The 22,194-nt window shown below is 42.5% G+C and overlaps 2 protein-coding genes across 2 annotated transcripts; both read left to right on the top strand.

Annotated features, from left to right (window-relative positions):
- The first annotated feature begins 234 nt into the window (after nt 1–234).
- vkorc1 (vitamin K epoxide reductase complex, subunit 1) lies at nt 235–2,192 on the top strand. Its single transcript, XM_030399452.1, has 3 exons — nt 235–552; nt 917–1,026; nt 1,726–2,192. The coding sequence occupies exons 1-3, from the start codon at nt 383–385 to the stop codon at nt 1,935–1,937; spliced, it is 492 nt and encodes a 163-aa protein (XP_030255312.1). The 5' UTR covers nt 235–382; the 3' UTR covers nt 1,938–2,192.
- Nucleotides 2,193–7,012: 4,820 nt separating this feature from the next.
- On the top strand, nt 7,013–21,981 carry LOC115571743 (transmembrane protease serine 9-like). The gene is made up of 26 exons (XM_030401305.1): nt 7,013–7,033; nt 7,981–8,001; nt 8,154–8,316; nt 8,428–8,696; nt 8,795–8,940; nt 9,028–9,352; nt 10,277–10,439; nt 10,551–10,819; nt 10,918–11,063; nt 11,151–11,475; nt 12,401–12,563; nt 12,675–12,943; nt 13,042–13,187; nt 13,275–13,599; nt 14,524–14,686; nt 14,797–15,065; nt 15,164–15,309; nt 17,528–17,858; nt 18,783–18,945; nt 19,057–19,325; nt 19,424–19,569; nt 19,659–19,956; nt 20,071–20,242; nt 20,333–20,598; nt 21,105–21,214; nt 21,331–21,981. Exons 3-26 carry the CDS (start codon nt 8,291–8,293, stop codon nt 21,589–21,591), a joined length of 5,166 nt encoding a protein of 1,721 aa, XP_030257165.1. The 5' UTR covers nt 7,013–7,033; nt 7,981–8,001; nt 8,154–8,290; the 3' UTR covers nt 21,592–21,981.
- Nucleotides 21,982–22,194: the final 213 nt, after the last annotated feature.

Here is a 22,194-nt window from a genome sequence, read left to right on the forward strand (position 1 = left end):
ATGTGTTCAGACATCAGACTGAGACATTCATGTGCTGAACACACACAGGCTGCATTATACAGTGAACAGCTGCAGTGGCTGGTATGAGCAAAGAGGGGCCAGTCCTTAACATTTCCCCCCCTGATGGGCAAACAGACTGAAGTCCACAGTAATCACACTCTGGCTGCTCCACATCTGGACCCGGCCTGTCCAATGAGAGGCTGCGACCAAAATCTGGACCAATCACAAGTGAGAATCCGGCTTTTAACACGTCGGCTCGACTAGGTGAAGTTGGGTGAAGTTTGAAAGTGAGACGAAGCGGACAGAGGTTGTTTTTTTTTCCCTCTCTCGCATTTTTACGGCATTTAAAAAATACTTCGAAGTGTCCCAAGCTGAAGCGGTCATGGCTGTGCCGACGTGGGAGAGGAAAACGCGCGTATTTCTGTGCGTTCTCGGTTTGTGTCTGTCTGTGTATGCGCTTCACGTCGAGCTGTCCCGAGAGAGGAACCCAGACTACAGAGCGATGTGTGACCTGGGGGAGTCAGTGAGCTGCTCCAAAGTCTTCACCTCCAGGTATGTTTTGTTTTCCTCCCCCTCGTGGTGTTGCGTCAGCACATACCTGGTTCCTATGCAGATATAAATGCCCCCGGGTTGTAGCTACTTTACTGTAGTGGCCATCGAAGCATCTCTTTTTCTAACTCGTGTGCATGCAATGTCGATATATTATGGCAGGTCAGACCCCCCTTTGCTGCCACGTGTTAAATTCCTTCTGCAAATACGTCACATCAGCTATTTGTGTCAGGAGAATACTGAGGATATTCCTCTTCATGAAAGTTCTTTCAATAAAAACAATTCTCTAAAACATTTTTTGGGCTGTTTTGTTCATGCTCCTGTCAATATTGTGCTGCTCTGATTGTTTCTTCCTTCTTTTTGGCAGATGGGGACGTGGTTTTGGCTTGGTCCAGTTCTTTGTGGCCAAAGACAGCCCCCTGAACCAGCCCAACAGCGTGCTTGGCATCATATTTTACACTCTGCAGATGGGCCTCGGTTAGTCTGTCATTGTCTTCTGCAAATTACACAGCAGGAGCTGAATGTTTTTAGGCAAAATAGCTTCAGTATGTTAGTGAACTGTGGCTTACATTCCAGCTAAATTCACAGTTTGATGTGCTTTTAGTTGAAGTAAAGCGATAAAAAACCAACATTAAGGGAGAAATATGATGCTTTTTAGTTTTTTTGTTCATTTCCTGCAGTGTTTAATATGTGTTGTTATGCATGTAAAAGATCCTAAATTAAAAAGCCAAAAGTCAGCACCAACAGAAGCTCCTCTCTCCCACAGAAAACGCTGGTCCTGAAATGCCTCGTCAGTAGTCCCACCTTTAATTCAGTGACTTTGTGACCTCACACTGTGTCATCATTTCAAACATTTGTTCAGTAGTTTGGCATGTAAGAATTGATTTAGCACAGCTCTTCTGTGCGTTTGTGAGCTGACCAATCAGAGCGGACTGTGTATTTGAGAGACAGGAGCTAAAACATAGCGTTTCAGACAGAGTAGACGGGGGAATACAGAGCTGCAGCACTGGACAGTATGAGAAATCTGATGTGTTTTTGAGCAATAAAGCATATAAAGCTACTCTAGTGGTAACTCAAAGTAAAATTATGAACCTGAAAATGAGCATAATGTGTCTCCTTTAAATGGGCTATGTAATAAATTCCACTGATCGACTGTTGTATTTTCCTTTATTGCAGGATTGTCTCTCTCCAGAAAAGCTGCAGTGTTTTTGGTCTTCTGCTCCTGGGTGTCTGTGGCCGGCTCGCTCTATCTCGCATGCATTCTCGCCTTCGTTCTGGGGGATTTCTGCATGGTCTGCGTGTCAACATATGTTGTCAACTTTGCACTGCTCTTCACCAACCTGAAACGAAGGAGAGCTATTGACGGAACGAAGGAAAAGGCTGGATAGAAAGGGTCCCTTGTGAAATCCAACACTCGTTTTTTTTTCTTCGTTTTTTTTTCTCCTGAGCTGAAGCCGCACTGGATCTGAAGAGTAAATTCCCTCCCACTGTGTTTTTGCTTTGTTTACAGCTGTTAAGACTTTTCAGAGAAGCAGGACTGGATGAAAAATGAGATGATTTTAGCACACAAACCTAATAAAGCAGCAGTCATTTTTGTATATCAGTGTGTGTTTGCAGTACTGATTACACACCTTTGAATACGTTCTCTTGTCTTATGTGATTTAGGCCTGGCTTGTGAAGCCAACAAAATCCCAGAAGTGTTTAAACACATATGTACAGGAAACTAAAAAACTGGTAAGGAGGTACAGCAACATGCAATTACTCAGTTTAACCAGCAGATAGAGCAAAATGTTCAGGGTAATCATTGTGTGGTGGCTGTGGTCAAATTTAATGTTATTTTCAACAACACAGGGAAACTACAGAGTGAGTGAAAGCTGCACCTTTGACACAAAAAGTCTACTTTATTTTCTGAATTTTACTAGGATATATTGTCTTTGGATTAATATTACTGCGGCACTTGTGTGTATGTTAGACCTTACTGTTGTAGATGGTAAAAGTTTTACTGTTGGGATAGTTTAATTTACAGCGATGCATCATATTCTATGACATCATCATATGTTTGCTGCGTCACTGTCCTGTGAGAACCATCTAATAACCATCTTTTAGCTTTATTTTTGGAATTGTTCAAAACTCTACGTGGGAAGCTGGAGGTGCGTGGCAAGCACAGCAAGAATAACTTATTTTGTGGTAGGTTTTCTCCCCGTGGATGTCTAAAATCAGTTGGTGGACTTAAAGGTCGACAGTTTTATGGTTGAAATCAAAGGTGTAGATTGAAGTCATCACACATCCATTACTGCATTTGTTTTATTAATCTGTGGTATATATTAATTATTGCTTCATTTTTGTGCTTCCATCTACTACTATCCATAAATCTATTAGTTAAGTTTGTAAAACATCAGTCACGTGCACTTCTTCAAATAACGCTGCCATCTCATCCATACACCAACTCCCATCAGTTAAATCATTACATCAGTAGTTTTTGATGTGATTCGGAAGTGAGCACAAAGTCCAACAGTGCACAAATATTTAGCTGATGCACCACGTACTTAAACAAAGAAAAGCTTAGACCAAGATAAACGACAAAGGAACAACTGTAATATCTTTTACCTGAAAAACGTGCCTCTTTCCTGGAATACTATTCTTTGACTGTTTATAATCGCATCGCATATACTCACAACAGATGAAGATAGACAATATAGCTTTAACATACTGAAAAAAAGCGGAATTATGCAATCACATTTAGATTGATGATGAGCGTTGGAAAGAAAGTGGATAACAAAGCTCTTAAAAAGTGCAAATGATGAAAATGCAGACATGTTTTGATACCTACATGTTGCCAGCGGGTGTTTTGCAAAAAAGCCTGAGGTGATTTGACAACCCTCAACGAAAGGTTTCAGCAGCTTTTGTCGGCTTTTCTATTATCGGGTGACTTGTGTGGACAGATGTCACTGAAAGACGACACACAAACAAAGACTTTCTTACAACATAACCAAAGTGACTATCTTGTCTATTTTAGCCTTTTTCTTTGCGACGCTCCTCACCATGCCCCACCTTTCATCTTTACAATGGTCTTCACAGTTTACTTCCTTGTAAGGTAACTTTCCACAAAATGTAGTTGATTTTTGACAATGAGTGACTCAGACAGCTGTCACGTTTAATCCCTCTGGTCACCATGACAAGATACTTCTTCTTTTCAGATTACCAGAGAAAAGCAGATGATGACTTGCAAGAGATCTGTAGATAAGGAACAAAAGGAAATGGTTTTACGACCACATTCACATGGCAGCCAATTTTCATCTGACATTACACTCAGGGTGGGTTTTAGGTTTTAAGTTGTATGCTATAAACATAAGAAATCTGACAAATTGTTAACATTTTAAAACTACAATAAAGAGCAATAAAGAGTGAAAAATCCAGAGAGACATCAAACTATTTTTCAAGGGAAAACAACATATTTGATAACCCATTAGCCCCAAAATGTAGCTCTCCTGAGTTTCAGTAGGGAGTAGAGCCTTTTCTGTCCTTTTTTAAACCAATGTGTGATGACCAAGCTAGTTTCTCAGTGATCTAAAATCAACAATCAGCTCCTTGGTGTCACTGCCGTTGAGCAGTAGACTGTTCTTTGTGCACCACTCTGCAAGATTGTTGATTATATGAACTCTCATCCATGTTTATAACGCGACCATTGATGGGGGTGTTGTCAATATACTTCCCTAAAGTTATATAGTTCTCTTGATGTCTGGGAGTGCAGTCAAATATCACATTCAGCAAATACTTTAACACTTCCTCGAGTGAGTCAGGATCCATCTCGCAGAGTAAAATCTTAGCACCTCAGTTTCATACCCAGTGATAAAGATACATTGGTGCCAGCACCCATTTAGAGGTTAGTGTGTCATTCTGTTTTGGAAGAATGAAGAATGAGATCAGACACGCTTTAAATGTCTTAACATGACTTAAATATTAATCCCACAGCAATAAATGATTAAATCAATGACTGAGTATAGTTACGGTTTAATGTTCTTTTCAGGTAACCATGCAATCATTCCAGGAAGTGGGAAAGCATTGGTTTGGTGGCTCCTTTTACTTATTGTCCAGGCTACATTCTGTCTGTAGTTCATTACTGAAAAAAGAAACAACTCATCTTGTGACAATAGTTGAATGTGGATAGCTTTAAATTCCTTGTTTTTTCTCTCTGAGAATAAAGTGTATTGTGTCTTTTTCTACTTTTGGAGGCAGAGTTTTACCCTTTTTTGTAATCATTATGTCATAAAGTGACACTGAATGGGCATAAAATTAATCCAAGTTTCACTGACGACTAAGGGCTGTTGTTACATAACTGCGTCTGAAAAGGCCTTTCTCCTCACTGGCAAAATGCATATTTGCTCTTTGAAAATACACAGAAAATGATGGATGAGGTGTAAAGGATGCAGCCAGACCATGAACATATATCACGTGCGTATTATTGTTTTTTGTTTGGTGAGTTATGTCATCCTCATGTCAGCGGGAGCTTTTCATCGCTTCCTTTGTTAAGAGTTCTTCTTTTATGACTGCGGTGAAAGACACGCACAGTTGTTATCACTGATGACTTGTAGCCCAAAGGTGTTGGTAGAAATTATACTAAAGTGTATATGAGAATGATGCTCGTATCCACACTTCCTGACCAAAAAAGCCCCAATAATAGCTGTCTGATAATCACTGGTTCTGATAAAGATGACTGATTCCAGTGGTTTACGTTCTGAGTTGAAAATAGACTTCTTTGGATCACTCAGCAACCAAGATAAAAACACGCATTACTTATTAAATGAAATGACATCACATTGTCGATACATGCTATGTAATCTACTGACTAATGACTAATAACATTAGTAATTTATTTATTTTAAACAGTGATGGAATTTCACGAATTATCTTACTTTGCTTGATCATTTCCCTTTTCTTCTTAGCACCAGTTTTACTTTATGACATTTTAGGGGGAAAATCTTGTATCTTTTACTCCCCTACATTTATATGATGGTTTTAATTACTTTGCAGATTGCATGCTGTATCAGAGATAGTTAGTGTATTTCTAGGTACTGTTATTTTATCGGCAATTCAGTTTAATACTGATTCCGATCATCAGAAGCTATTGTTTCCTATGCAGTGTTCAGTATACATATAAATATATGTATACTATATAAATATGAATATATCTATACATTTACTTTAAAACTTAGACTTAGACACGACTTTATTAAGTCTAAGTCTAAGTCTAAGAAGGTGCAGTATGTAAGAACTGGCCCTCTGTCTAACTTAAATCAAATAGGGGATATCACCAGGGTAACTACTGCTTCTTTTTGTAGCTTCTCTTTAGCTAGTTCGCTCAGTTAGCAGTGCAGCTAGCTGTCAGTACTGCGACGAGGGAGGGTTAGTGTTTATACTGCTAGCACAGGAGCTTTAGCCCAGAATGGACCAGGGCTAGCTGGTTACTATCCGGACTTTAGATATCTCTGTAATAGGCGAACAATAAAGAGACATCATAACATCATAACTAGTATTTCTTCACATTCTGTTGATCATTTTAGTTAATTTGTGAAATGATATAATATAAATATAAATATCAGATTTAAGACTATTACACTAATACACGAATACATTTCATATGTATAACTTTTACCATAGACATTTTTAAGACAATATTTTTAAGTGTGACTTTTGGGTACTTTTTACAACACTGATTTTTAATTAATGAGAAAGTTTCAATAATAGCAAGTCAGCATGACAGCAGTGACATAACAAGTTTTGTCCTTGAAATATTATTATAACTATACTTTGTGAGCCAAGGTGCTGAAATGCATTATTGTTCTACAACAATGACGGCAGACAACACTCTCTTCGCCACATGTTTCAAAAATGTTCCATTGCTGGCTATTTCTCAACCTTGGAACACGTGAGGTTTGTAAACTCTCTCCAGTCTCATACGTGACTCCTTTGTGTACGTCTTTGAGGGCAACACAGAAGAAGTGATGGCAAGCCTCAATTATTATGCAACAAGAGCGACTGCAAAAGGGGCAGTTCTGTCATTAAAACCATAGATAATTAAAGTTTATTCCAGATATCATGTCAAATAAAAGGGAAAATTAAAGTTTTGATATTTCTTCTGTTTAATCTATTTGTCTATTTGTTTAGCCAACTGGCCACACCTTTAGGTCTTATTGTTAAAGCAGTTACAGCAGTGACAGTGGTTTCTAAGCTGCATGCTTAAAAGAGGACATAACTGAATTGCTGTTGTCTTTTCCCCCAGAAATGAAGCAAAATGAATAAAGAAAGTAAACCTATTGAATAATAGGGGAGTTGCATCATGGGGGAGGCATACCTCATGGCAGGTGACAGGCCACACCACACCAGGTACCGTATATAAAGAGTGACAAACAGCAACTGTGCAGTCACACAATGGCTTTGAGGAAGTGGACCTGCATATTGACCCTGGCAAGCCTTTTATCTGCAGGTAAGTCACTCCAGATGCTGGCTAAATAGTTAATTCTAAACCTGGATATTATTGTGACTTCTGAGACTTTCTGATTCAGATTCTGAGTATTTTACAGACAACATTTTGATAGTAATCCAAGCAAGTGATAGAATATTTTACACAAGGCTTTTATAAACAACAATAAGATTTACAGTAACTAGGAAACATATTTTTATTACTACATGTTGGTTTTCCTAAGGTGCAGGAATAAAGATCAATAGATGGTATAGGTTTATTTATATATTCATTTTGCTGCTTGTGTAAAATGTATTTGAACTAATATATTAGTAAATAGAATTTGATTTGTTGATTTGTAGAAATTGTATTGCCATTCCCCTCAAAGAGACAGTTTTCCTTTATAATCAATATCAAATAAATAAAATAAATAACAATTGGTAAAAAATGTCTGTATCTTATCTTATCTGTGTGTTTTATCTTTAAATGCTGAATTTGAGTATATCGAAAATCATTTTACATTTCTTCTTTGTGTACATGAATGTTTCTGTCACATGCCATATCAGGCCTGATTTATCTCATGATTTCTTCAATTTAAAGAAAGTGCGCACATTGGTTAAAAACAGGGAACATCATGGATACTGATATACACTGCTTGATGACTTACTGCTGTATATATGATGTATGAAATAGGTGATGTGCATACAAATGGGTGTCAGGCCAGGTAAAATTAGGGATGTAATTGATTTATGAGGCAATAGTTCATGATTTATCAATGGCTAACAAACCGTTCAGTTCAACTTTAAAAAGTTGTTGTGACGGATACATATTCAGAAGCGGGGCGCAAAAAAAGGCTGAATTATTAAGATGATTCACAAAATCCGTAAAAACACAAGAAAGAAATTTCTTATTTGAAAGCCCACACTACTCAGACTGATATGACTAATATAGTGATGTTGTCTTATTCCCAGAATCACATGCTCAGCTTGATGGTGAGTTGAAAAGAGTATCTGTTTCATTCTACAAAAATGCCATTATGTATCTGCATTTCTATATTATTAACATTAAAATATACAATTTTTAGCCTGAAAAAAAACTTGTGATGAATAATGTATTTAAAGTGTATTGGTTGACTCCTTTCCAGTATGTGGCACTACTCCCCTGAACACTAGGATAGTTGGAGGTGAAGACGCTCCAGCTGGAAGTTGGCCCTGGCAGGTTAGTCTGCAGAGATTTGGCGGCCATGTTTGCGGTGGTTCCCTCATCAACAGAGAGTGGGTGATGTCTGCTGCTCACTGCTTCTTCAGGTGTGTTACTGTTAAATAATAGAGGACATATTTTTCAGTGTTTCAGTCTACAGTTTGACTTTTAGTCCACATTCTTTCAAAACACAATCAATTCTGTCATTTTTCCTTCAGTCCAAGTACGTCTGGATGGCAGATTTCTCTCGGTCGTCAGAACCTGCAGGGGGACAACCCAAACGAAATGTCCAGATCTGTTTCCAAAATCATTTTGCATCCAAACTATGACAGCGACACCAGCGACAACGACATTGCTCTGCTCAGACTCTCCTCACCAGTCAAATTCACAGACTACATCAGACCTGTGTGTCTGGCAGCCAGTGACAGTGTGTTCAACAACGGTACTGATAGCTGGGTCACTGGTTGGGGTGCTGTCCAGGAGGGAGGTGAGTCTGCCTGTTGTTGTTTCTGAGTACAGTGTTCATGTGATCTATGAACAGTAGGTGAATGTGTGAATTGTCTCTGTTCCTTTTTGCTCCCTCAGTGTCATTACCGTTCCCTGAAACTCTACAAGAAGTGGAGGTGCCAGTTCTTGGAAACAGACAGTGTAACTGTCTGAATGGAGTCGGTACAGTCACAGACAACATGATCTGTGCTGGTGTTCTGGCAGGAGGCAAAGACTCATGTCAGGTAGGCTGCTTTGTTTCATTTGTCACTTGTTGGTCACGGTATAGGATTTTCGTAAAATCCTCACACATCTCCTCTCCAACTCCTCAGGGTGACTCGGGAGGACCAATGGTCATCCAACAGGGCTCCGTGTGGATCCAGTCTGGAGTTGTCAGTTTTGGTTTTGGCTGTGCTCGGCCCAATCTGCCAGGTGTCTACTCCAGAGTGTCCAGGTACCAGTCCTGGATCAACTCCCACATCGGCTCTGATAAGCCAGGCTTTGTCCAGTTCACCTCCAGTGGGCTGGATGCTGACAGCAGCTACACCTGTCCTGGTCTTCCACCTCCAGTTGTTACCACTACTGCTCCAACTAAAACTACTACTTCTGCAGGACCAGATGTTATAACTTTACCATCCACTGATTCAAGTGCTGAATGTAAGTATCATGACGACCCCGTTGTTCTGAAAACGCGTCGTTCTTTTCCTCTTACTTAACGAACTCTTTAACACTGTCATGGGGGCTGCGACCGGGTTACCAGGACTCTGACATGGATCATCTTCTAGGAAGAAATTCTTCTTTGGGTTTTCCTCTCATGTCCTCTGATTGTTCTGCCTCAACTGTCTCTGATTTACAGATTTTCTGATGAACAGATAACTTTTCTTGCTGCTAAATAGATACTGTCAGCTTGTCATCCCCTTTAGTCGAGCAGCTGGTGGTCCTGTCAGTTGACTCTGCTCAGAGTTGAACCTACAACTGCAGAGGGGATGTTTGTGCTCATAGGAGAGTAGCTTACGACCGCCAGGAGGAGGAGAGTTTCAGCTTCGGGGCAGGGGGACCCAGCGGATCAGTCAGCTAATAGGAGTGCTCACTGCAGGGTTACTGAATCTAGTTGGCTAACTGTTTCTACAGTCTGCAGCATTAAGCGGTCACTTTTACAACCAGTAAAGATATCTGTCTATCAACGAACTCCATAAATCAGAGAGGGTTGAGGTAGAGCCATCGCAGGACATCAGAGGGAAACCCAGAATATAATTCCTTCTTAAAAATATAATCCAAGTCAGCATCCTGGTAACCTGGTTGCTGCCTCTGTTGATCACCTTGGTGTGAATCGTTCTTCAGAGTTGTAATGGTTGTCAATAAAGTTAAAACAACAGCATACATAAATGTTGGATGGTAGGTCTGGAGGCATGGATGAAAACAGTGTATAGCGTCTTTTGAATGGACAGTTTCTGAATATGGGCAGTGTGCATTTCTCGGTGGATTTAGTGCTTTCATTCTTTGACAGTATTCATATAGTCCCTTGATCTTTGTTATCATGAAAAATACATGGAAGTCTCACTTTCTACAATTTGGTTGCAGTGTGTGGCATCACTCCCCTGAACACTAGGATAGTTGGAGGTGAAGACGCTCCAGCTGGAAGTTGGCCCTGGCAGGTTAGTCTGCAGAGATTTGGCGGCCATGTTTGCGGTGGTTCCCTCATCAACAGAGAGTGGGTGATGTCTGCTGCTCACTGCTTCTTCAGGTGTGTTACTGTTAAATAATAGAGGACATATTTTTCAGTGTTTCAGTCTACAGTTTGACTTTTAGTCCACATTCTTTCAAAACACAATCAATTCTGTCATTTTTCCTTCAGTCCAAGTACGTCTGGATGGCAGATTTCTCTCGGTCGTCAGAACCTGCAGGGGGACAACCCAAACGAAATGTCCAGATCTGTTTCCAAAATCATTTTGCATCCAAACTATGACAGCGACACCAGCGACAACGACATTGCTCTGCTCAGACTCTCCTCACCAGTCAAATTCACAGACTACATCAGACCTGTGTGTCTGGCAGCCAGTGACAGTGTGTTCAACAACGGTACTGATAGCTGGGTCACTGGTTGGGGTGCTGTCCAGGAGGGAGGTGAGTCTGCCTGTTGTTGTTTCTGAGTACAGTGTTCATGTGATCTATGAACAGTAGGTGAATGTGTGAATTGTCTCTGTTCCTTTTTGCTCCCTCAGTGTCATTACCGTTCCCTGAAACTCTACAAGAAGTGGAGGTGCCAGTTCTTGGAAACAGACAGTGTAACTGTCTGAATGGAGTCGGTACAGTCACAGACAACATGATCTGTGCTGGTGTTCTGGCAGGAGGCAAAGACTCATGTCAGGTAGGCTGCTTTGTTTCATTTGTCACTTGTTGGTCACGGTATAGGATTTTCGTAAAATCCTCACACATCTCCTCTCCAACTCCTCAGGGTGACTCGGGAGGACCAATGGTCATCCAACAGGGCTCCGTGTGGATCCAGTCTGGAGTTGTCAGTTTTGGTTTTGGCTGTGCTCGGCCCAATCTGCCAGGTGTCTACTCCAGAGTGTCCAGGTACCAGTCCTGGATCAACTCCCACATCGGCTCTGATAAGCCAGGCTTTGTCCAGTTCACCTCCAGTGGGCTGGATGCTGACAGCAGCTACACCTGTCCTGGTCTACCACCTCCAGTTGTTACCACTACTGCTCCAACTAAAACTACTACTTCTGCAGGACCAGATGTTATAACTTTACCATCCACTGATTCAAGTGCTGAATGTAAGTATCATGACGACCCCGTTGTTCTGAAAACGCGTCGTTCTTTTCCTCTTACTTAACGAACTCTTTAACACTGTCATGGGGGCTGCGACCGGGTTACCAGGACTCTGACATGGATCATCTTCTAGGAAGAAATTCTTCTTTGGGTTTTCCTCTCATGTCCTCTGATTGTTCTGCCTCAACTGTCTCTGATTTACAGATTTTCTGATGAACAGATAACTTTTCTTGCTGCTAAATAGATACTGTCAGCTTGTCATCCCCTTTAGTCGAGCAGCTGGTGGCCATGACAGTTGACTCTGCTCAGAGTTGAACCTACAACTGCAGAGGGGATGTTTGTGCTCATAGGAGAGTAGCTTACGACCGCCAGGAGGAGGAGAGTTTCAGCTTCGGGGCAGGGGGACCCAGCGGATCAGTCAGCTAATAGGAGTGCTCACTGCAGGGTTACTGAATCTAGTTGGCTAACTGTTTCTACAGTCTGCAGCATTAAGCGGTCACTTTTACAACCAGTAAAGATATCTGTCTATCAACGAACTCCATAAATCAGAGAGGGTTGAGGTAGAGCCATCGCAGGACATCAGAGGGAAACCCAGAATATAATTCCTTCTTAAAAATATAATCCAAGTCAGCATCCTGGTAACCTGGTTGCTGCCTCTGTTAATCAACTTGGTGTGAATCGTTCTTCAGAGTTGTAATGGTTGTCAATAAAGTTAAAACATCAGCATACATAAATGTTGGATGGTAGGTCTGGAGGCATGGATGAAAACAGTGTATAGCGTCTTCTGAATGGACAGTTTCTGAATATGGGCAGTGTGCATTTCTCGGTGGATTTAGTGCTTTCATTACTTTGACAGTATTCATATAGTCCCTTGATCTTTGTTATCATGAAAAATACATGGAAGTCTCACTTTCTACAATTTGGTTGCAGTGTGTGGCATCACTCCCCTGAACACTAGGATAGTTGGAGGTGAAGACGCTCCAGCTGGAAGTTGGCCCTGGCAGGTTAGTCTGCAGAGATTTGGCGGCCATGTTTGCGGTGGTTCCCTCATCAACAGAGAGTGGGTGATGTCTGCTGCTCACTGCTTCTTCAGGTGTGTTACTGTTAAATAATAGAGGACATATTTTTCAGTGTTTCAGTCTACAGTTTGACTTTTAGTCCACATTCTTTCAAAACACAATCAATTCTGTCATTTTTCCTTCAGTCCAAGTACGTCTGGATGGCAGATTTCTCTCGGTCGTCAGAACCTGCAGGGGGACAACCCAAACGAAATGTCCAGATCTGTTTCCAAAATCATTTTGCATCCAAACTATGACAGCGACACCAGCGACAACGACATTGCTCTGCTCAGACTCTCCTCACCAGTCAAATTCACAGACTACATCAGACCTGTGTGTCTGGCAGCCAGTGACAGTGTGTTCAACAACGGTACTGATAGCTGGGTCACTGGTTGGGGTGCTGTCCAGGAGGGAGGTGAGTCTGCCTGTTGTTGTTTCTGAGTACAGTGTTCATGTGATCTATGAACAGTAGGTGAATGTGTGAATTGTCTCTGTTCCTTTTTGCTCCCTCAGTGTCATTACCGTTCCCTGAAACTCTACAAGAAGTGGAGGTGCCAGTTCTTGGAAACAGACAGTGTAACTGTCTGAATGGAGTCGGTACAGTCACAGACAACATGATCTGTGCTGGTGTTCTGGCAGGAGGCAAAGACTCATGTCAGGTAGGCTGCTTTGTTTCATTTGTCACTTGTTGGTCACGGTATAGGATTTTCGTAAAATCCTCACACATCTCCTCTCCAACTCCTCAGGGTGACTCGGGAGGACCAATGGTCATCCAACAGGGCTCCGTGTGGATCCAGTCTGGAGTTGTCAGTTTTGGTTTTGGCTGTGCTCGGCCCAATCTGCCAGGTGTCTACTCCAGAGTGTCCAGGTACCAGTCCTGGATCAACTCCCACATCGGCTCTGATAAGCCAGGCTTTGTCCAGTTCACCTCCAGTGGGCTGGATGCTGACAGCAGCTACACCTGTCCTGGTCTACCACCTCCAGTTGTTACCACTACTGCTCCAACTAAAACTACTACTTCTGCAGGACCAGATGTTATAACTTTACCATCCACTGATTCAAGTGCTGAATGTAAGTATCATGACGACCCCGTTGTTCTGAAAACGCGTCGTTCTTTTCCTCTTACTTAACGAACTCTTTAACACTGTCATGGGGGCTGCGACCGGGTTACCAGGACTCTGACATGGATCATCTTCTAGGAAGAAATTCTTCTTTGGGTTTTCCTCTCATGTCCTCTGATTGTTCTGCCTCAACTGTCTCTGATTTACAGATTTTCTGATGAACAGATAACTTTTCTTGCTGCTAAATAGATACTGTCAGCTTGTCATCCCCTTTAGTCGAGCAGCTGGTGGCCCTGACAGTTGCCTCTGCTCAGAGTTGAACCTACAACTGCAGAGGGGATGTTTGTGCTCATAGGAGAGTAGCTTACGACCGCCAGGAGGAGGAGAGTTTCAGCTTCGGGGCAGGGGGACCCAGCGGATCAGTCAGCTAATAGGAGTGCTCACTGCAGGGTTACTGAATCTAGTTGGCTAACTGTTTCTACAGTCTGCAGCATTAAGCGGTCACTTTTACAACCAGTAAAGATATCTGTCTATCAACGAACTCCATAAATCAGAGAGGGTTGAGGTAGAGCCATCGCAGGACATCAGAGGGAAACCCAGAATATAATTCCTTCTTAAAAATATAATCCAAGTCAGCATCCTGGTAACCTGGTTGCTGCCTCTGTTGATCACCTTGGTGTGAATCGTTCTTCAGAGTTGTAATGGTTGTCAATAAAGTTAAAACAACAGCATACATAAATGTTGGATGGTAGGTCTGGAGGCATGGATGAAAACAGTGTATAGCGTCTTTTGAATGGACAGTTTCTGAATATGGGCAGTGTGCATTTCTCGGTGGATTTAGTGCTTTCATTCTTTGACAGTATTCATATAGTCCCTTGATCTTTGTTATCATGAAAAATACATGGAAGTCTCACTTTCTACAATTTGGTTGCAGTGTGTGGCATCACTCCCCTGAACACTAGGATAGTTGGAGGTGAAGACGCTCCAGCTGGAAGTTGGCCCTGGCAGGTTAGTCTGCAGAGATTTGGCGGCCATGTTTGCGGTGGTTCCCTCATCAACAGAGAGTGGGTGATGTCTGCTGCTCACTGCTTCTTCAGGTGTGTTACTGTTAATAATAGAGGACATATTTTTCAGTGTTTCAGTCTACAGTTTGACTTTTAGTCCACATTCTTTCAAAACACAATCAATTCTGTCATTTTTCCTTCAGTCCAAGTACGTCTGGATGGCAGATTTCTCTCGGTCGTCAGAACCTGCAGGGGGACAACCCAAACGAAATGTCCAGATCTGTTTCCAAAATCATTTTGCATCCAAACTATGACAGCGACACCAGCGACAACGACATTGCTCTGCTCAGACTCTCCTCACCAGTCAAATTCACAGACTACATCAGACCTGTGTGTCTGGCAGCCAGTGACAGTGTGTTCAACAACGGTACTGATAGCTGGGTCACTGGTTGGGGTGCTGTCCAGGAGGGAGGTGAGTCTGCCTGTTGTTGTTTCTGAGTACAGTGTTCATGTGATCTATGAACAGTAGGTGAATGTGTGAATTGTCTCTGTTCCTTTTTGCTCCCTCAGTGTCATTACCGTTCCCTGAAACTCTACAAGAAGTGGAGGTGCCAGTTCTTGGAAACAGACAGTGTAACTGTCTGAATGGAGTCGGTACAGTCACAGACAACATGATCTGTGCTGGTGTTCTGGCAGGAGGCAAAGACTCATGTCAGGTAGGCTGCTTTGTTTCATTTGTCACTTGTTGGTCACGGTATAGGATTTTCGTAAAATCCTCACACATCTCCTCTCCACCTCCTCAGGGTGACTCAGGGAGGACCAATGGTCATCCAACAGGGCTCCGTGTGGATCCAATCTGGAGTTGTCAGTTTTGGTTTTGGCTGTGCTCGGCCCAATCTGCCAGGTGTCTACTCCAGAGTGTCCAGGTACCAGTCCTGGATCAACTCCCACATCGGCTCTGATAAGCCAGGCTTTGTCCAGTTCACCTCCAGTGGGCTGGATGCTGACAGCAGCTACACCTGTCCTGGTCTACCACCTCCAGTTGTTACCACAACTGCTCCTCCTAAAACTACTACTTCTGCAGGACCAGATGTTATAACTGCAACTTTACCATCCACTGATTCAAGTGCTGAACGTAAGTATCATGACGACCCCGTTGTTCTGAAAACGTGTCGTTCTTTTCCTCTTACTTAACGAACTCTTTAACACTGTCATGGTGGCTGCGACCGGGTTACCAGGACTCTGACATGGATCATCTTCTAGGAAGAAATTCTTCTTTGGGTTTTCCTCTCATGTCCTCTGATTGCTCTGCCTCAACTGTCTCTGATTTACAGATTTTCTGATGAACAGATAGCTTTTCTTGCTGCCAAATAGATACTGTCAGCTTGTCATCCCCTTTAGTCGAGCAGCTGGTTGTCCTGTCAGTTGATTCTGCTCAGAGTTGAACCTCCAAGCGCAGAGGGGATGTTTGTGCTCATAGGAGAGTAGCTTACGACCACCAGGAGGAGGAGAGTTTCAGCTTCGGGGCAGGGGGACCCAGCGGATCAGTCAGCTAATAGGAGTGCTAACTGCAGGGTTACTGAATCTAGTTAGCTAACTGTTTCTACAGTCTGCAGCATTAAGCGGTCACTTTTACAACCAGTAAAGATATCTGTCTATCAACAAACTCCATAAATCAGAGAGGGTTGAGGCAGAGCCATCGCAGGACATCACAGGGAAACCCAGAAAATAATTTCTTCTTAAAAATATGATCCAAGTCAGCATCTGGTAACCTGGTTGCAGCCTCTGTTAGTCACCTTGGTCTGGATCGTCCTTCGGAGTTGTAATGGTTGTCAATAAAGTTAAAACAACAGCATACATAAATGTTGGATGGTAGGTCTGGGGGCATGGATGAAAACAGTGTATAGCGTCTTCTGAATGGACAGTTTCTGAATATGGGCAGTGTGCATTTCAATGTGGATTTAGTGCTTTCATACTTTGACAGTATTCATATAGTCCCTTGATCTTTGTTATCATGAAAAATACATGGGAGTCTCAATTTCTACAATTTGGTTGCAGTGTGTGGCATCACTCCCCTGAACACCAGGATAGTTGGAGGTGAAGACGCTCCAGCTGGAAGTTGGCCCTGGCAGGTTAGTCTGCAGAGATTTGGCGGCCATGTTTGCGGTGGTTCCCTCATCAACAGAGAGTGGGTGATGTCTGCTGCTCACTGCTTCTCCAGGTGGGTTACTATCTTATAATAGAGGACACATTTTTCATTGTTTCAGTCTACAGTTTGACTTTTAGTCCACATTCTTTCAAAACACAATCAATTCTGTCATTTTTCCTTCAGTCCAAGTACGTTTGGATGGCAGATTTCTCTCGGTCGTCAGAACCTGCAGGGCGACAACCCAAACGAAGTGTCCAGATCTGTTTCCAAAATCATTTTGCATCCAAACTATGACAGCGACACCAGCGACAACGACATTGCTCTGCTCAGACTCTCCTCACCAGTCAAATTCACAGACTACATCAGACCTGTGTGTCTGGCAGCCAGTGACAGTGTGTTCAACAACGGTACTGATAGCTGGGTCACTGGTTGGGGCGCTGTCCAGGAGGGAGGTGAGTCTGCCTGTTGTTGTTTCTGAGTACAGTGTTCATGTGATCTATGAACAGGAGGTGAATGTGTGAATTGTCTCTGTTCCTTTTTGCTCCCTCAGTGTCATTACCGTTCCCTGAAACTCTACAAGAAGTGGAGGTGCCAGTTCTTGGAAACAGACAGTGTAACTGTCTGAATGGAGTCGGTACAGTCACAGACAACATGATCTGTGCTGGTGTTCTGGCAGGAGGCAAAGACTCATGTCAGGTAGGCTGCTTTGTTTCATTTGTCACTTGTTGGTAACTGTGTTTAGGATTTTCGTAAAATCCTCACACATCTCCTCTCCACCTCCTCAGGGTGACTCAGGAGGACCAATGGTCACCCAACAGGGCTCCGTGTGGATCCAGTCTGGAGTTGTCAGTTTTGGTTTTGGCTGTGCTCGGCCCAATCTGCCAGGTGTCTACTCCAGAGTGTCCAGGTACCAGTCCTGGATCAACTCCCACATCGGCTCTGATAAGCCAGGCTTTGTCCAGTTCACCTCCAGTGGGCTGGATGCTGACAGCAGCTACACCTGTCCTGGTCTACCACCTCCAGTTGTTACCACTACTGCTCCTCCTAAAACTACTACTTCTGCAGGACCAGATGTTATAACCGCAACTTTACCATCCACTGATTCAAGTGCTGAACGTAAGCATCATGACGACCCCGTTGTTCTGAAAATGTGTCGTTCTTTTCGTCCTGATTAACAAATTCTTTAACACTGTCATGGAGGCTGCGACCGGGTTACCAGGACTCTGACATGGATCATCTTCTAGGAAGAAATTCTTCTTTGGGTTTTCCTCTCATGTCCTCTGATTGCTCTGCCTCAACTGTCTATGATTTACAGAATTTCTGATAAACAGATAGCTTTTCTTGCTGCTAAATAGATACTGTCAGTTTGTCATCCCCTTTAGTCGAGCAGCTGGTGGCCATGACAGTTGACTCTGCTCAGAGTTGAACCTCCAAGCGCAGAGGGGATGTTTGTGCTCATAGGAGAGTAGCTTACGACCGCCAGGAGGAGGAGAGTTTCAGCTTCGGGGCAGGGGGACCCAGCGGATCAGTCAGCTAATAGGAGTGCTAACTGCAGGGTTACTGAATCTAGTTAGCTAACTGTTTCTACAGTCTGCAGCATTAAGCGGTCACTTTTACAACCAGTAAAGATATTTGTCTATCAACAAACTCCATAAATCAGAGAGGGTTGAGGCAGAGCCATCGCAGGACATCACAGGGAAACCCAGAAAATAATTTCTTCTTAAAAATATGATCCAAGTCAGCATCCTGGTAACCTGGTTGCAGCCTCTGTTAGTCACCTTGGTCTGGATCGTCCTTCGGAGTTGTAATGGTTGTCAATAAAGTTAAAACAACAGCATACATAAATGTTGGATGGTAGGTCTGGGGGCATGGATGAAAACAGTGTATAGCGTCTTCTGAATGGACAGTTTCTGAATATGGGCAGTGTGCATTTCTCGGTGGATTTAGTGCTTTCATACTTTGACAGTATTCATATAGTCCCTTGATCTTTGTTATCATGAAAAATACATGGGAGTCTCAATTTCTACAATTTGGTTGCAGTGTGTGGCATCACTCCCCTGAACACCAGGATAGTTGGAGGTGAAGACGCTCCAGCTGGAAGTTGGCCCTGGCAGGTTAGTCTGCAGAGATTTGGCGGCCATGTTTGCGGTGGTTCCCTCATCAACAGAGAGTGGGTGATGTCTGCTGCTCACTGCTTCTCCAGGTGGGTTACTATCATATAATAGAGGACACATTTTTCAGTGTTTCAGTCTACAGTTTGACTTTTAGTCCACATTCTTTCAAAACACAATCAATTCTGTCATTTTTCCTTCAGTCCAAGTACGTCTGGATGGCAGATTTCTCTCGGTCGTCAGAACCTGCAGGGCGACAACCCAAACGAAGTGTCCAGATCTGTTTCCAAAATCATTTTGCATCCAAACTATGACAGCGACACCAGCGACAACGACATTGCTCTGCTCAGACTCTCCTCACCAGTCAAATTCACAGACTACATCAGACCTGTGTGTCTGGCAGCCAGTGACAGTGTGTTCAACAACGGTACTGATAGCTGGGTCACTGGTTGGGGCGCTGTCCAGGAGGGAGGTGAGTCTGCTTGTTGTTGTTTCTGAGTACAGTGTTCATGTGATCTATGAACAGTAGGTGAATGTGTGAATTGTCTCTGTTCCTTTTTGCTCCCTCAGTGTCATTACCGTTCCCAGAAACTCTACAAGAAGTGGAGGTGCCAGTTCTTGGAAACAGACAGTGTAACTGTCTGAATGGAGTCGGTACAGTCACAGACAACATGATCTGTGCTGGTGTTCTGGCAGGAGGCAAAGACTCATGTCAGGTAGGCTGCTTTGTTTCATTTGTCACTTGTTGGTAACTGTGTTTAGGATTTTCGTAAAATCCTCACACATCTCCTCTCCACCTCCTCAGGGTGACTCAGGAGGACCAATGGTCACCCAACAGGGCTCCGTGTGGATCCAGTCTGGAGTTGTCAGTTTTGGTTTTGGCTGTGCTCGGCCCAATCTGCCAGGTGTCTACTCCAGAGTGTCCAGGTACCAGTCCTGGATCAACTCCCACATCGGCTCTGATAAGCCAGGCTTTGTCCAGTTCACCTCCAATGGGCTGGATGCTGACAGCAGCTACACCTGTCCTGGTCTACCACCTCCCACAACACGGCCACCAACATTAAAACCAAATACTCCTCCACAACCTGTAACCAGTCCTGCAAGTCAGTACCTTGAAAAAAAGTTGCAATCTCCATTTTTCCACTGAGATTTTTTATCTTCAGCTCCATCGCTCATGCTTTCCTGCTTCTCATCATGAATCACTGGTTCTCATTTAGGATCAGTGTGTGGCAAAGCTCCCATGAACAGTCGTGTGGAAGGTGACAGTGGACTTGTACCCAGTGGAACGTGGCCCTGGATGGTCAGTCTTCACAAAAACGGGGTCTACACATGTGGAGGAACCCTCATCGCCGACAACTTTGTCCTCACATCTGCACAATGCTTCTCAACGTAAGTAAAAATACTTTGTACTTATCATTCGTTAGAGACATTTAGGAATAGATAATTGTTCATGGTGTTCTTAATCAACCTTACCAACAGTCCCAATCCAGATGTCAGTGAGTGGAGCCTGTTTCTGGGCCAGCGACTTGTGAATGGTGTTGAAGAGTTTGAGATGTCTATGGGCATTGTGGACATCAAAGTGAGCAAAAATGCAGGTTCCAATATCGCCCTGCTGCAGCTGGCTAAACCTGTCAGCTACAAAGATTATATCCAGCCAGTGTGCATGGACATAAGCAACACCAGATCTTTCCCCGCTGGAACTCGATGCTGGGTAGCAGGCTGGGAAAAGGGGAGCAAGATCACAGGTAAGGAACTATCTAGCTTTTGATTTTGTTGCAAATATATAAAAGCCCTTTTTTGCCAGTAAAAAAAAATAATAAACAATGCTGAGTCAAAATTATTGCGTAAAAAGTCATATTTTTTAGATGGAAAAAGTCTAAATCATAAGATGATAAGTTGAGATTGTGACATAAACAAGTCATAAATATGAGATAAAAAGTCACATTTTTGAGATTAAAAGTCAAAATGATAAGATAAAACATTTAAATTATGAGATGAAAAATGCAATTTTAAGCCATAATTATGAGATGAAGTTAAAAGAATAAAAAGATGTATCTTGTAATTTGTTTTACTTAATACAGTAATTAATATTTACCATAACATTCTTTATCGAGGTGAAGTTTTTCACCACTTATTTTTCTGACTGGCAGAATTGGGCTACCACAGATGTAAGTGTAGTTTCAGGACATCTTAAATAGACTGATGATTCACAAGGACATTTTGTATTGAAGTGAGTAAATTACTTTTCTAGGCACTCTTAAGGCTGGCTCAGGTCTGCGAGACCTTGAAACTCAAGTGGCAAGTTGTGAAAGTGTTTCTGATTCAGAGAACATTTGCACTTACACCATGAACCTTCAACCGGTAAAATAAAAGTTTTCCTACCAATATTTTTCAAAGCCTATCTGCCTTGTAATCGGGGCAGACATTTTCAGATTGGAAGTGCCATGAACTGTTTTTTTTTTCTTTCATATTTTCAGGGAGATCAGGGCGGCCCTCTGTTGTGCAAGTCCGAATCGTCTTGGTTCCAGGCGGCCGTTGTATCAGTAAGTGGAGGAAAATCAGCCCGAGCTGATCTTCAGGTCTTTGCCAAAGCGTCAACATTTGGGTCCTTCTTAAAGGAGATAGTTGGAGACATGCCATCTCCTGAAACAACTGCCACAGGAAATGCACCAAGTTTTGCAATTTCCTCATTCCTCTTGATCACTGTACCCATTACCTCAGTGTTCCTGTTGTCATGATGTTAGTCACTGCAGTGGTTGAATGGTTCATTATTGCACAGTCAGGTTGTCTGACAGCTTTAAACACTGTTCTCTCTCTGTGAATGCACTTAAGATTCTCAGGTCAATATGTGACAGAATAAAACAAAACGTTCCAACAAAGTCTATATTTTTATATCAAAAAAGTGTATTTTTTTTCCTGTGTTGATCTTTTTTTTAGAAATGACTTGTACATGGGGATCACTTTGAAACTGAATCCACTTAAATGAAGAACAACTTTTGTTATTTATTCTGTATTCCATTATACCTGTTTTCTTCCAACATACAAATTTGATGATGACTCAAGTGAAATTGTTGAGAAAAATTGAATATAACTTTGATCATATACATATAATAAATACTGATGAAGCATAAAATGTGTCTTTTTGCTTGAATCAGAACTCTTACATCAATAGTGCACATTTTAGAATTTATTCACAAAGTAAAGCAGTTCACAGTGTTGATAAAGGTTGCATTAAATAGTTATGTTTTTGCAAATGAGCAGGTATTCAGCATACGATTTTGTATTTCAGCAGTTTCATATTGCAATATGTGACAAAAACAGAACCACCAGATCTTACTGGG

The sequence above is a fragment of the Sparus aurata genome, chromosome 20 (assembly GCF_900880675.1).
Source record: "Sparus aurata chromosome 20, fSpaAur1.1, whole genome shotgun sequence".
NCBI lineage: Eukaryota > Metazoa > Chordata > Actinopteri > Spariformes > Sparidae > Sparus > Sparus aurata.